The sequence below is a fragment of the Neolamprologus multifasciatus genome, chromosome 3 (genome assembly GCF_963576455.1).
Source record: "Neolamprologus multifasciatus chromosome 3, fNeoMul1.2, whole genome shotgun sequence".
NCBI classification, from domain to species: Eukaryota; Metazoa; Chordata; class Actinopteri; order Cichliformes; family Cichlidae; genus Neolamprologus; species Neolamprologus multifasciatus.
The window spans coordinates 28,814,767-28,831,158 of record NC_140441.1 but is presented as its reverse complement, the minus strand read 5'-3'; the positions used below and the strand labels follow the sequence as shown (position 1 = coordinate 28,831,158).

Below are 16,392 nucleotides of genomic sequence, written 5' to 3'. Positions count from 1 at the left end.
CAAATCCTGAGCAAAGTCCATCATTCTACACTGAGAAAGATAATTAACAACTTTCCCAGCAAACTCACCCCTAGGTGAAAGAAACGGCAAAACCCAAGAGTTACATCTCAGATCTACAGGCCTCAGTTAGCATGTTAAATGTTAAAGTTCATGACAGCACAGTTAGAAAAAGACTGGATAGGTATGGCTTGTTTGGAAGGACTCTCAGCAGAACGTGTCTTCCTTCTAAAAAGAACACGGCAGCATGATTTAGGTTTCCATAACTGCATCTAAACAGACCACAAGATTTGCTGAAAAATGTCCTTTAGACAGACAAGATAAAAATCAGATGTGTGGTCGTAATTCACAGTTCTACATTTGGAGACAGCCAAACTCAGCATATCAGCACAAACACCTCACACCAACTGTCAGGCACGGCGGAGGAGGGGTGATCAATCTGGGCGCGTTGTCATTGGGCTGAACATGAACTCCTCTGAATACCAAAATATTCTAGAGACAAACATCTGTCTGACAGATAAGGACGAGGAGTTTGATTCTTTTTCAGCCATTCTGTTTTAGATTCGCTCCTGTGTTTGGGGTCCTGAATGAAATGCTGTGGTGGTACCTTAAGCAAACTGTGCATGAACAAATACCTACAAGCCTCAATGAACTGACTACACATGGTAAATAACAGCGGGACAAAATTTCTCCAAGATGATGTGAAAAACTAATGAAGTCCTACAGAAACCAGTTCCTTCAAGGTGCTTCTACAAGCTGCTCAATCCTGGGGTGCACTAATTTTCTATAAACTGTTTGTGTGTTTTAGCTTCATTTTCTTAATTAAAATAAGGACATTGTGCAATTTGTCATATGTTGCTGTTCATCTGAAGTTGTGTTTACCTGCTGAGGACTGGATTATTTTTTAAATTATGTCCTGATACGTAAAACATTAGAACTGAAAGACAGCATATTTTCTTTCCCCCCTTTTATCAACTTTAACCAGAGAGAACACAAATATCCTAAAGTAAAAAGAGTCAGATTGGATGTTAAACAGTCTTTATCCTGCTAGCTCCACAGTCCAAAGTCAGTATAATGTCTGATTCAGCCACTGTAAGAATTAAACATGTGCCTTCCAAAGACGATATTTTAATTAGTTGGCCTCCAACTTATACTTTTGATTATTTATCCTGTTGTCATTTACCACAAAACAACCAAACATAAATATCAAGGGCACATTTCAAGTCAATCCAGGTGCTTTCAGTTATTAAACGAAAGCTTAAGAGTTTAGAAAAATGGGACGGTCCCATTTTAACAGGAGGCCTTTTACACTGCAGACATTTTTCACTAATCACACGACAACAGGGGTAAATCTCAGAATTAATGAAGACTAATGTCCAGTCACCTGAGTCCTCTCGCTGTTCATGTTGCTCCCTTTGATTAGAACAGTTCTGAGCCACTGGTAATGTTTCTAACAGCAGGGCCTGAGCAAAAATGTCTGCTGTGGAAAGCTGCTTTCTTAAAATGATGTCCAACCCTCATGTGCAAATCTGCTTCAACAATCCATTGAACTAAAAAGGTAACACCTCAAGATCTCAATTGTTTTTAGTACATTTACTACACTGACTACTCATCGTTTAGATGTAGCGTTAATGGCTACATGGAGCAGACTCATCTGCACCAGCTCGCTACTGAGAAACATGCCATTTAATTTATGGATATGTCATAAACTGTATAGATGGCTTGGAAATCCCTGAAATCTACATGTTTGAATCATGTCATGTAAAACATGGAAGCGAAAAAAATATATGAATAGCTCAGAGCGCTACTCAAAAGCCAATTATAAAAGACAAAAGGAAAGTGACTGGGAACATTTATTTTTTATGTACATTAATGGAGAGAAGATAAAACCCACTAATGTGGAAGTTACAGCAGCTGATCTCACTGTTTCAAGTCTGCTGAAACACCGGGAGGGATGGAAGAGAGAGGGCACCAGAGGGAAGACAGAAAGAGGGATGATCTGTAGGCGCTGGGCGAAGGAGAGCCACACGAGTATCCATCTCTGTCAGGGGCGGAGGGAAGAACGAGGGAGGAGAAAGGATGAGATGGAGGAGTGTGGGGAGCAGAGGGAGAGCGAGCTAACGGAGCGCCTAACCACATGCTCCATCTTCGGGGTTATTTTGGGTGCATATATATGTAAGTGTGTGCAGCAAATGTGGGGCTGGGAGGGCAAGTTAGGAATTCTGGTTTGAAGAGCGTACAGTAGCTGTGTGAGCAAAAATGTGGCCCTCTTTATATGCACTTCTGGTTCACCATATCTGTAGGTTTTATGTATATATAAAGTTTTTCTGTTTTTTGTTTTTAAAAACCTTTAAGGAAAATGGTCAAAATTGCCTTCAAAATAAGGTGTCTGCGTGGAAAAATATACCTCTGCCACTTTGAGGAACTCTGAGAGCTTCGTCATCCTGTAAAGAAACTTCTTGTAGATGTCCAGGGCATCTTTACACTGGTTCTTCTTCATGTCAAAGTATTTCTCTACAGAGAGGGAGAGACATACAAATTTAAAAGGAAAAAGGAAGACAGAAGTGTGAAGTACAGTACGAAAGTCAGAAGTCTTGAGCCACCCCTCATTTCTACACATTTGCCTACCAAGCAGCCAGACTTTGGAAAGCTTTCTTGAGTAATAGTTCTCCAGGTTTTCTACAAGTCTTTCACAGTTCTTTCTTTGGACATTGGCTGCTTTTTCACTCACTTCCAGTCCAGTCCTTATACCTGACCATTTTCAGAGTCATTCTTTTTTAAGCCACTTAACAAATGCACCTAACTCTAGGCATGGACTAGTTTTGTGTCTTTACAAAAGAGAACAATTAGAGAGAACCAATTTTAAATTGTATCTTTAGGCACTTTATTACTTGCCTGTCACCAAAACACATCATTTGTTTGCCTTTGTTTAGTTGAATCTATGAAAAAGGGCCAGTGATAACACAGTTTGACAGGCATGAAATAACATTTTTGCACCAACGAGGTGAAGAGCTGTTAGCCGACAACTTGTCATATGCCAGCAAATCTGAGCAAACCGGACAAATGAAGGACAAAAGAAGAAATGACAGGCCTGAAAAACTGTTTACAGCAGTTGAAGAGTATCTGAAAGTCACGTCCTTAAGAAAAATAAAAATCCAGCAAAGACCTGACATAGTTCTACTAGAGACCTGCTGTTCACTGAAGCCTCGTCAGAAATGGTCTCAGTGGAAGGGTGGCTGTCAAGAAGTCATTCTTAAGGAAGGGAAACAGGGAGAAAAGGCTGAGGTATGTCAGATTACAAGGCTGGCCTAGACCGAAAATCAGTGACAACAGGTCTGATCGAGCAGTGAATCTGAATTTGACATTTTTTGGTTCAAATCAGTATATAAGGAGGTGGTCAGGAGAGAGGTGGAGGCTCTGTCATGGTTTGAAGATGCATTTCACTCAGTGGTGTTGGGGATCTTTTAAAAACTGATGAAATTATGAACGCAGAAAAGTATCATCAGATTATGATGAAAAATGCAATATAATCTGGAAATGGTTTCATTCATAACAGCATCATTTTTCAGCATGACAATGATCCCCCAAATACTCCCAATGCAGTAAAAGCATACTATGATAGACAAACACACAGTGAAACTCTATCAGTCATGGATTGGCTTCACCAGAGCCTGGACCTCAACTTTATTAAACCAGTGTGGGATCATCTCGACTGAGAACGGAACAAGGCAGAAACGTCCAAAGAAGAGCTTTAAATGTCCTTTAAAAGCCTGGAGAAATATTCCTGAAGACTACTTAAAGAAATTACAAGAAACCTTGTCCAAAGCCCCTTTTCCATTAGTACCTACTTGGATCGATTGGGCACAGTTTCACCACGGTTTGCAGGGTTTTCCATTAGGTCATAGTACCTGGTAGCAGGTACTTTTTCAGTACCTGCTTGGCCGCTGTTTCAAACAATCCAACCAGGTACTAAAATGTAATGTCGTCACACTGCATGCCACCGATTAGCTGGTCAGTATTGTCACTCGAGAAGTCATGAGAGCGTCTCGTTCACGGAAAATCAAAACTGCCAAATTTGAACCTCTGCAATGAGGGAAATGGCTACAACATGTTGTTTCAAGAAATCAATTATTGAAACATTACATTACATTACAAACATTGAAACATTCCAAACAAAATATAGAAAATGAGGGGTAGCTCAAGACTTTTACACAGTGCTGTAAGGAAAGGAGGAAGTAAAGAAGACAGGAACATTCACCGGCTGTAGAAAAAGACGCTTTTGGCAGCTACATGACAGCTTGTCAAAACCTACTGTGCGCACACGTGTGTGTATGTGCTGGCGAGAGGGTTTTTATACATCTGCTTGACAAGAGCGTGAGTGTGAGGACACGCATAACACACACAAAAAACAAACTGCAGATATACCTCATCATTCCTGACACATGTAGGAGAGAAAGCTCGCTGTTTATCCTGCGTGTGTGTGTGTGTGTACCCAATAGGTTGATGACCCCTTCATTGTAAGCAGCAAACAGCCTTATGGAGTCCTTGAAGAGCAGCATGAAGGCTGAGTTGATCACACCGTTGGTCAGCTCATTAGGGTTGGCCTACAGAGAAGAGAGGTAGAGAGTGAGAGAGTGAAAGGGTGAAGGAGGCATCGCTCTCACATCTTTCCAAAGCTTTTCAGAAAAATAAAGCATCTCTTTCAAATACCGACACCTCTCCCCCTTCGGCGTGAAGCGAACACATCACCACACACCGAGCAAAATGTCAATTTAGTTAACCATCACTTCCATACACACACACACACTCCCTCAATACACATTCAGTATGCATTTCAATGAGAAACCATCCATTTTTATCACTCTTTGAAGCTCGCTGGCACAAACCACAGCACCCTCACCAGTGAGTCCCCACCCAGTCCTCTTGTGCCCTTCCTAGACGCTCGCACTTAGATGTGCAATCTGTCCCCATAGTGTGATTTTTTTATTTAATACGCCTATCAATGCATTTCAAAACTTTACAAACTGTTTCAATTTACATTTTGATGAGAAAGTGAACGAAGCATGGCTGACACAGGACGCGAACATATGTAGCACACAAAGACACTCAGTACCTGGAAATCCAGCAGAGCGTCCAGCTGGTTCTGGATGATGGGCAGCGTCTTGATCAGCTTCTCTGTGTTCATGGTGCGCATGACGCCGTCAATACTGACAAAACAGGAAACAAAAACGCACACAAACACACAATTACAGCGGGCACCTTGTGGAGAAAATTTTAATTCTGATGCAAATTAAGAGGATTCACAAAAAAGGAATGAAGTGATGATCCAAAACTATGTGAAGCACGTAGTAAGTGAACTGATATTTTGCATACTGAAGCATCCTCAGTAGTGCAAAGTACTTTTTTGAGGTGCAACAAATGGGAGACTGAAAACACTCTCTGATAAATAATGAGACTCTGCTCAGCTGGATCAGCGTGACACAGATTCAGTGTCATTCTACCACGGCTGGACTTTCTGAAATTGAAATGATTGTGTACACACACAAAACCTTCAGATGCACCCACTTTCACTTGAAAACACAGGGCTCCAGGGAGGCTGTAAAGCTTTAGCTGAGGGATTAAAATACCACAAATGAAGTGTCATAATCTGCATACGATGGCTGCAATTAAAGGTTTAGTTGAGAGAGAGTAAAAAAAGAACAAAAAACCCCCAAAAAACCCTGAATACCCCATAAATCTCCAGTTCCTCTAGTGGCCATTTCAGTGGGCCCAAAAGTGAGACTCTCACATTAAAATATTCAACTTTAAAGCAGACATAAACATGTTTACAGCCAGATACAGAAACATTTTTGGGCCCATTCTTATTCTCCTTTTATATGCTTCCTACATAGTTTCATTCTCTTGGTGAAGTACTGCGATTCCAGTTCATTCAGTATTTTTCTAGAATTTATTATTATCAATCACTCAGCTCCAGGTTTCAGGAGCGGAAGTCCATTTTTCCCCAATGTGCAGTCTATGGAAACCACAAATCTACTCAAGTTGACTGAAAACTATCTGCAACTTGTGTTTCATGTGCTTGTTTTTTCCCATCCTAATTCTAATGGCTTATTTCTTTATTTCAGCAAGCTGGATGCAACATTTGCGCTTTTCCCTTTCTGCAATATTTCACATGCATGCAACAGAAAAATGTTCAGTTTTGTCTGAAATGTCTCGCAGGATAAACTGTAAAGAAAACAACAACAACAAAAAAAGCAAAAAAACTTTGTTTGCTGTCCAAGTTTGAGGTTTTGCAGAGAAACTGCTAGTTCTGTCTTTGTCTACTGCTTCTCTCTAAGTGCATTGCCAAAAGATAAACACCGTCTCCGGCTGTGTGACAAGATAAGTGTGAAATGAAGAGTAAAGATGACAGTGTGTGTGTGTGTGTGTGTGTGTGTTTGTTTACCCTCTCTTCATCTTGGTGAAATCCACAGCCACCAGTCTGTAGGACATGGCCTTCTCATTCAGGTAGCGACTGTATCGCCTGATGAAGGTTGACATGTCATAACCTGGTGGAGCAAAAAAAACAAACTGTCAGAGGGAAAGAAATATCCTCAGTGTGAGAAATAAAAAATATTTTGACACTACTTTTGACTTTTAAAACACTTTCTTTTTAATTATCAGAAACATTATGGTGTTCAGAGTGATGTACCTCGAGGTAAATCAACCCCATCTGGTTGTCTGAAAGGAAATTGTGCTGTGAATGATCTTCACAGGGGTTTGTGTGTGCTTTACCTTGCAGAGCTCCCTTATCCAGGAAGTTGTTCAGGTTAAACAGAGTGTTTCTGGAGGCCAGGTACTGGATGAAACGCTGCAATAAGAAAAATAAAAGTTAACATTTGATTGATTTAAGGCTTGCAAAGTGCAAACTTAAAAATAAAACAAATGAACCCAGACAAAGGGGCTGGATTTACTGGAGTTTTGACAGATACATTTCCCACTGCTTAATCCTCCGATGGATGTGTTTTTCTTGGGAATCATCTTGGAATTATTTCAGTTACACCGCATTTGTTAATGTGGTTGCTTGTATGAATCCCAGATGGTTGAAAAGGCTGTGTGCAAATGAACCAAAAACACTTACAGTAAGAGTCTGGAAATGCCTGGACAGTGACATAAGTTTGGTTCTGTAAAACAGATTTGAACTGAAACAATCCAACATAACCAAAGTGTTGATTCTCCGCTTCAGGTTTAAGTGGCGGAATAAATAAAACAGCTTCAACCATTTAGAAATTCCAGCCTGTCTTTTATACACAGTCCCCACTATTTCCAGAGACTGAAATCTAATTGAACAAATGAATAATTTCCCATCACCAGTTAATGCAATATTGAAGCTTAGTCCTTTGAATCAAAGCTGAAAGTCAGGACTTTAATTGCATCTTCATTGTTTCTTCACAAATCAAATGTGCTGGCATACAAAGCCAGAATTATGAATAACAAACAGACCAAAGCCTTTACCTCAAATCTCTACCAAATCAACACTGAGCATATGTACAGCTGGATTGCACTGCATATCAGTAAAGCATAATGCTGATGCAAGATCTGTGAGGCTATAGTTGGACAAAGCGGAGCATGGTGACATGCTCAGAGTGTCATCTATGCTACAAAAGCGCCCACACAGCTACGGGCTGATGGGGATGTCACAGAGTTTAAAGACAGTTGGTCCTAAACCAAGTCAACAAATTGAAATTATGACCTTGTCAAACTAAGGGGTAGCCCTCTGACAGAACACAGAGCCAAATTAGAAAGACGGGAGAAAGCCCACAGATGATACAAAAGACGCACACAGTTACTGAAGTCCTGTTTTAAAACCCCAAGATGAGTTTCTGTCATCGTGATCTTGGTCACGAAAAAAAACCAGATGTGACGAGGAGGGACGGGTCTGAATGTGAAACCATTTGAGAGAAATAAAACTACCACAAATAATCGATTAATCATGGCATGAGCAAGATTTACAAAATAGATTTCAGTAGGTCCTAAAATTAACGATCCCATAAATTCAGCAGCCCGACAAAGGTCAGGTCAATAAAACATTTTCTCATAGATTTCTATAGGACCAGACGTCTCTTTCCAACCCCAGCTATCATCACCTGGTGGCCTGCACAGGGCACTTGTGCACTGGCTTCATTTTGACACCTCAGTTTGAAAAGCTTAGGGTGTTGTTGTCACCCTGCTGGGCAAGGAGGCAGGCAGGCAACTTTGGGAACATAACTGGAGAACTAGCTGACATAGGATTTGGTAGCAGGAACTGACACCACAGATGTACCTACTAAAAATCTGTGACTTCAAGGTCAAAATCAGAGGTCAAGTTTACTGAAAACCTTGTGAATGCATTAGCTTGAAAATCAGGCTTCACAGGATTTTTTAAAAAAACGTGCCACAGATGTATTTACTCAAGAATGATATCATCAAGTCCATTTTTCCTTTACCTTTATCTACTAACAATTTCAAATTTGGCACCATTGATGGAATTCATATAATATATGAGGCACCTAGAGGAGACTGTTGTTTTGATTTATAAATAAAATATATTACATGTAGCTATACAAACGCTACTGTTTCAGTATTTTTATAACACTTTTCCCCCAATTTGCATTTGATGGATTTTTATAATGACAGAAACACTTCTGCTGCCCAACTATTGTAGCTGTATGGATTTGTGGGCCAGGCTTATAGTTTCAATATTAAACAGTAAGGGTGAAACATCTTATAACCTGGTATAAGATGACCTGGTAACTATGTGTTCTACAACATGTGTCTCCAGGGGTTTTTGTGTCACCTAAACATTCTACCGCCAGAAACTGAGGAAGCTACCTGCATGTTTTATTGCCTTTGGGTAAAACTAAGTTAAATTAATATGCTTTCAAAACTCTGTAGAAAAGGTTTGTTACTGTTCATGTGTCGTGTGTGAACCTTTTACAGGTTCTGAAACAAGCGCGACAGGAGATGTCCCAAAAGTCTCAAGGATTCATCCTCTCAGTGTCATAAATGTGGACTCTGACCACCAAATCAACCAACTACATAGTCCCCAAGTTGAGATTTTTATCTGGATATAAAGTATTACTGGAGTCATTAGGCTTCCTCCTCTGGGAACTTGAATATCTGCACATAATCTCTTCAAAAACTGGACAGAAAAACAGTGCCATATTTGCAGCATGAATTCTCCTGTTATAAGGACTATTTTAATAACTGGATACATAAAACAGTATCTACCTAAACACACACACTAACCTCAGACAGATAACAGTTTAAACCCACTAAAAAAGGCTTATATGGAAATCTCCTTTAATATCAAGTACACAGTGGTATCTGTTTTGACTCAAACACTTCACTGCGATGACCAAATACTTGTGTTTTATTTGCCTCCAGCGCATGCATTACCTCAGACTGTGTAGTCTGTGTCTAAAAATTAACTTCTCTATTCTTGTTTCTTAGGATTCCTTTAGAGTAGCTCACACAGAACTGGCAAGAGGAAGCAAATCATTAACCTTTGGGAAGCAGGAGAGGATTGGCAGCACAATATAATAAACGATTATGCAAACAGCCCTTTGCAAATGAGATCAAATCTTGAGCTAAAAGTTCTCTCATGACAGTGACAAATCATGTCACCGCTGTCATTTAGACTTTCTTGACAGCTTTGTTTATATTTGAACATTTTCCCACTGCAGCGTGACGTAAAGAAACCTGATCCTGCCAACTCTTAAATACTAGTCGCTTGTTCTTTTTGACACATCTGATGTCACCGAGCAGGTGTGGGAAGCCTTGTACTTTCCATTTTCCAGGAAGAGGTTTTTTCACAGCATGACTGCGTTTTCTCTCGCACCTGGGAGCTGCTACTGTCCGCTGCTGGTCAGCTAACTTTTTTTTTGTTTGTTTGTTTTTTGCTTTTTCCTCTCCCTGTGTGAGAGTTTCTGAATGTTGAAATATTAATAATGTGCAGCACTTTATTTATTCACTTTCTGAATCTCTGATTTTTCTGGCTAGAGCTGGATGAGCCAGACTTTTGGGAGGACCACAGTCTCCGAGTAGGTCTTGGCAGCTCATGCATATTTACTTTAGGAGAAAAAAAAAAAAGAAAAAAAAAAAAGGTCTCAATCAAGCTGGCAGAGAGCAACAAATCAGTGTTACTGACTTCCAACAAATAATCCCACTTTAACCATTATGTACAAGCTGTCCTCAACTTCAGACTTGACTTAAGAATTAGTAAGGTGCTGTCCAGCTAAGCCCTGTGCGGCTGTAAACCACAGGTATGTGCATTCAAACCAAGGTGTGGTAGTTTCCACACTATTTACCCGAACACTGCATTATATGTTGTACCCATTAAATCTGAAGGACTTTCAAGGCCCTGGGCCATGTAGAAGAACTATTATGTACAGAAACACACCATTTGCTTGGGCATGCACTTAAAATCCATACAGTGTGAAGCAGTGCTAATGCTGCATAACATCTGAAGTCAGACACTGGAAATACAGAGTTTTAAGTCGTAATTTTCAACTGAAAGACCCCACAGTTGTCACACTTCCCACTCAGAAAGTCGGCAAAGCCCCACCAACCCTCCGACTGTATGTAACATGTAGTAACACTGAAACTTTTAGACTGTACCACCACATATGTTTATTTGTGACACACTAAATCAGCTGCACATAAAACACTAACCAGGCTCTGTGAAATTGCTGCAGTATCATTTTAAGGGGCAAAAAACAGGCACTGTATTGCATTCCTAATTGTGAATGAATGGCTTTACCTTGCTAAGGAGAAGAAAAACATTCATAGCCACATTCTAACATAATGTTAGCATAACATTACTTTAAAGTGAAGACACAAAGTTCCAAGATGTGCGGAGGAAATGTTCACGACAACAAATTAAATGAGACGCTGAAATCGCCCAGCTGAACATGGCCATTTTAAAGAAGCTAACAGAGTTGGCAAACTAAAGCTATTTGGATCTTAGAGCCAGCAACAAGCCAGTGTAGGTGCACCTTATTTTGTACGGTAAGGTACATTAATAGTTAATAATTGTTTTAATGAGAGAAGATCCTGTAACTTTCTGAGGTTTGGGGTAAATTCTAAAGTTTAATAATCTGTTTTGTTATCAAAATAGTGTTTTGTGTTGGAGAAAGTCTATTTTTTGTGTAAGCTGTCAAAAATCTGTATTGGCAAGTCATACTTTGAGAAAAATCGGAATCAGCTGAGACAACTGCAACGTTTTTCCTCCTCGATTTCCAATTACTACTACAGAACTCAGCCAGTGACATCAGATACATCTGGTTTGTTTCTTAGCCTTATGTAAAGCATGCTTTGCTTTATTATTCCAAGCATCTTAATTGCATAAGTTCTGAAATGGCATTGTCAAAGATGAGAGAAAGGTTATAAAACATGAGCTCCCATCATTAGTCAATGATCCTACAGTATAGCTGATGTTCAGTTCACATGAGAACAAATCAGTTCTTCAGTTGGAACTAATTACTTTCATAAACTGCAGGTAATATTTTTAGTATCCTCCGCACGTGTGGCTCCTGAACCTCTTTGAGAGAGAGAGTTGAAATGAAACACATCTGTGGCTCCTTTATCCCAAAAATTTGATTTTGTTCATCCTGACGTAGTGTTTTCAGTGGGAAAAACGTTTTGTCACTCATCCATGTTACTTCTTAATCTGTGGCTACTTTATGTTTTTGGTGATTTCTGAGACCACTATAGACCGGCAGGGAGACCTGAATCCAATTTTTGACTGGAAAAACTTTAGAAAAATGTTAACCTGGCCTCTGTCTATACATTTGAGACCTGAACTTGCATTTTGTCTCTCGTGAACAGTTCTGCTACCACATCTTCCTCACTTTGTTGCTGTGGAAGGAGTCTTGGCTATTATCCACAGTTCTGGGAACTCGGGCCTCGGGCTTCCTGAAAGCATCTTAACTTTTAAGGCCGTCTCTGTCCAACTGACTTAAAATGATCTGAGATTTGCCAGTTTGCCAATTCCTTATCTGGCAAATAACCAGCCCTGACTGGCTGGTCGGAGGATCTAAGAGAGGGTGTGTATGCATGTGCGGCTGTGAGCACAAACACGCTTGCAGGCATGTGTTGGATTCAGCTGCACTGATGTTTCCAAGGCCTCTGGGACTGTTTAAAAGGGCATAAAGAATGTGATTTGATTCTTGTCCTTTTTTTTTTTTTGCCTGTGTGCACACACAAACCCCTATTCACACTGTAGGGATTCAACTTCCATCTGTGGACAGAAATTCAGTCCCCAACAACTTAACCATTGATTTGGAGATTTTCAGTCTGGTATTGGAGGGATGTTACGGTCACAATTAAAGTTTAAGTTGAGGTCAAGGCCAGGAAGCTGCAGGGTAGTTAATGTAAAAATAGCTTAGACTGGCATCAAAATAAGTCTGAGAACATCATTGGGTTATTCCTGACAAAGTCTGACATGCTTAATAAAAAAATGAATTAACAAAAAAAAGTTAATTAATCTGCCAGCTATTGTTTCAACCAGTTAATACTTTGCCTATAAAAATCTACATAACAACTAAAACTATGCTGATAAAATTTTGGCCCATCTCTCCTTTGTGGACTGCACTACATCCAAGCATGGCTGCTGCTCGATTGCTTCCGGGAAGTGCTAAGACACTGTCATCCACTACTGAAAATTGACTGTGAGCGATACGGGGACAAACTTTCAGAAATGTATTTCCTTCAAATAGATGTTGTTAACCAAAGTCTTTCTCTCTCTACCTCAGTTACACGGACCTAGAGACTGGTCTGCAACCATCTGGAAACCTCTCGAAGGAAGTGAAAAATGTGAATTTCCCAACCACTTGGCAAGTGGCTGCTGTAAAATAAGCTGGAAGTCAAAACTGCAACGGATTAAAATCTAAATAGCCGCCCTACAACAATGCAACTTCAAGGACAGAACATCACTTGAACATTTCAGCAACCCTCCGTAACATTTAATGGAGAGCAGATGTCTGTTGCATTGTGAGTCGTTTTCGACGGCGATGAGGTCTGCTATCAACATTCATGTTCTTCACATGATGAATTTCTTTGCGGTGCCGTTATCAGACCATAATTTGTCTTTTTCAGTAGCAGGCTGAATGGCTGCAATGTCATTTCACTTCCCATGAGCATTTCTGGAACATGCCTAGCATTATACCTGCTTAAATTCAGGATGCTGCCATGGTGATATTACCACTTAGCTCAAAGCACAGCTGTGCTTAAATAGAGTCTCACAGAACCACTTGCATGAATGCAGACTCGCTCTTGCTGAATGGCTTTCAAATTGTTGTTTTCTTGTTTTTGTTTTTCCTGGTGATCCACAAACAGATTGAGCCTTTCAGCTGAATGTGTGTCCCTACATTATCCACAAAAGTACTCAGAAAATAACAGAAAGGACAGGATACTGTCCTTGGCTTTGTTTGTGTGACGCCGTTTAGTATTCTGGTCGAGTCGCAATGAACCGAGGATAAAAATGAAACTTAGACAAGATGGTCACAGAGATAAAGAGAGGAAACAAAGGAGAGATGGCAAGAAAAAAAAGCTCATAAACTTCATAAGCTCCCTTTCTCTGCCTCTTCTTGTGCGCCAACTGCTTTCTTCCTCATCAAAAGTCCATTTGACGACAGCCTGCCTTTCTCCCTCAGTCTCACATACAGAGGCGGAGGCAGAGAGAACCCACACAAAATGCATGGATATGGTTAAAAGGAGGGGGAGAAAAAAAATCTATAAAAGGGGAAGAAACACTTGGTGCAGAGAGAGACAGAGTGGGAGATTCGGAAACCCGCTGAGCCCCAGATTATTCAGCAAAGACAGTTCCAAGAAAAAGACGCAGAGATTCAGATTTAGAGAAACGGTCTAAGAATAGAGGAGGAGACAGTGAGAAGATGCATAGAAACTAGATGGTGGAGAAGCAGGTCGGCACTGCTTGTCAAATAATTCATGTTAGCATATCGGAGAACAACCTCATGCATTATTGATGCATTCAGATCACGGCTATACTCCCTGCCTCCCCTCCACCTCTACAGTGCAACATACAGAGCTACCACACGTCTTCCTCTCTTTAATCCATTTCTCCACATCCGACCCTCGAGAGTACACAAGTTGCTGGTTTCCGTAGAAACACCATGGTGTCTATGCTGACCTAAAGCATGCTTTTTTTGTGTGCATGTTTTCTCTTCCCTCCATTAGTCAGGTTATGTGTGGAGGAGATGCCAAGGCTGGAACTTCGTAGATAACAGGAGCAAACTGCAGAAAATTTAAACTGACGTATTCAGCCCTGTAATATTTTACTTATTTCTGTGTGTCTGCCACAGAAGCAATACTCAATATATAGACACACATGGTCGTAACCTACAGAGTTTCAGTGTTTCTCTGTTTAGGGTCTTTTTTTATTCGAGTAAAAAAATGCCGCTGCACACGATCTGCTAGTGGACAATCCTCTCACTCTTACATTAGAAGGACAGTCAAAGCTAACCATGTGACCCTGACCATTCCCTACTTGTTTCGGTCAGTAGGGATTTTGTCAGACTTATCAGTGGGATATCAGAATCTTATCTCACTGGTAGGACATACTCCAACTCCATCATCTTGGACTGCAGCTGGTGGCAGCACTCCACGTATTGCACTGGAGATCCATTGCGAGCTGAAGGCCAGAGGGTCACTAACCATACCCGTAAGCAGATGGGGTGCCAATTCACGTGCTGCTACACCAAGCTCGCTGAAGCTGCCGAGCAGAAGAAGCACTAGCGTAACCAGCTGGAGTCCCAGATGGTGGAGCTGGAGTTCACCAAATCTATCGCTCAATTATCCATTTGTCACCAAGTATTTGCAAATAAAATATTTGCAGAGAAGAAACGTAGGAGCACAATTACATATATACTAGAGATGGACCGATTCGATATTACGTATCGGTCCGATACTGACCTAAATTACTGGATCGGATATCGGAGAGAAATAAAAAATGTTTTTCTACGCAGCTGGTGGCTGGTAACTGTGCAGGGGTGGATCTAGCAAAGTTTAGCCAGGGGGGCCGATACAGGGAAAAGGGGGGCACAAAGACATACTTTTCTTTGTTATTCTCATTTAAAATGTCTAGCTTTTAATAAATAATTATCTGAACCTTACACCCAAAGTTTTTCTGATGTAAAATGTATAGAAGTCCATTACTGTATATAGTAACTGTTAAGTCTAATATACCCTAGTAAGCTATAGTACTTTTTCCTTTGGGAAGATACCATCTGTGCAGTCTGCAATTCTGCTGAAGAAAGATGTTGAATCTATTTAATGATTCTTGAAAAATAATTTATTTCTGTGCATTTTTGTTTTTCACAATGCATCAAATTAAAGTTGATTACGTCGATTAAGCATCATGAGGTGGAGGGTGGGGGGTGGTTCCCTATTTTTTTTTTTTGCTGGGAGTTTGCAACCCTATTAGTTAGGTTGCTTACGCTTTAAAATACCAGAATAGGGAGGATGGAGTAGGTTTAAGTTTATTAGATTGATCAGTATTGCTGAACTATGAAATATTTTGGGTGCAGTATATTTTTTGCTACAGAATAGCTTTAGTGTTGTTGTTTATTTAAACTTGAGTGTGAACTTATACAAAATGCAGCAAGATATTAAAAAAAAAACAGTTTTATTGATTAAAAAAAACACTATATCGGATTCATATCGGTATCGGCCGATATCCAAATTTATGGTATCGGTTTCGGTGGTATCGTGCCATCTCTAATATATACCACCCACCTACTATAAATGTGACTGAAACAACAGGCAAACACAGCAAAGCGTTACTGAAATTACGTCCTTGCCTGTAAAGTGGAGCTAATAAAGCATGCTTTATTAGAATACAGCATGATGTTCATCTGTAAATTAAGGTCCGATTCACCCCTTAAGAATTCTGTTAGCCCAATCCAGATACCTGGGAATTCGAAGGGAAAGTGGAAAACTTGAAAATTAGTAAGAAAATTAGACAGTATACAAATACACACTTCCTGTTCTTGCCCTCATAATTCATTAGGTTCATTCTGTAAAACTGTTCAGCTACTAAATCTGGAATTTCTTTCAATAATAATTCTTTCAATAATATGAATGAACTGAAAGTATTGTGACAAATAGGTGGTATTAGATTTGGTCACTGAAGTTTTCAGTTTGATGTTGTCTAGTAAATCCAAAAAATATGTCCAAATAATGGACATGTCATTTTTATTTGGCAGAGCTGCACAGTCGGCTCGGTGTTTCCCTGTTACAGACCTGACAGAGTGTCATGTGACAAAATACTCTGTGCTAGGTTTTAAAGAGTAAAGGAAACACTACAGAGAGTATTAACAGAACTTGAAATCAATTTCATTTTAATCTCCGAGTGCGATG

At 40.1% G+C, this 16,392-nt stretch overlaps 1 protein-coding gene across 10 annotated transcripts in view; it reads right to left on the bottom strand.

Annotated features, from left to right (window-relative positions):
- Positions 1-16,392, bottom strand: part of LOC146522465 (phosphatidylinositol-binding clathrin assembly protein) — a 111,105-nt gene that overhangs the window by 43,001 nt on the left and 51,712 nt on the right. For all 10 annotated transcript variants that reach the window (XM_085139565.1, XM_085139522.1, XM_085139556.1 and 7 more), the window contains exons 3-7: positions 6,769-6,844; positions 6,440-6,542; positions 5,111-5,204; positions 4,490-4,601; positions 2,405-2,511 (exon numbers count right to left, since the gene is read on the bottom strand). In XM_085139565.1, the coding sequence (XP_084995691.1) occupies positions 2,405-2,511; positions 4,490-4,601; positions 5,111-5,204; positions 6,440-6,542; positions 6,769-6,844 (492 nt within the window). The remainder of the gene's footprint in view (positions 1-2,404; positions 2,512-4,489; positions 4,602-5,110; positions 5,205-6,439; positions 6,543-6,768; positions 6,845-16,392) is intronic.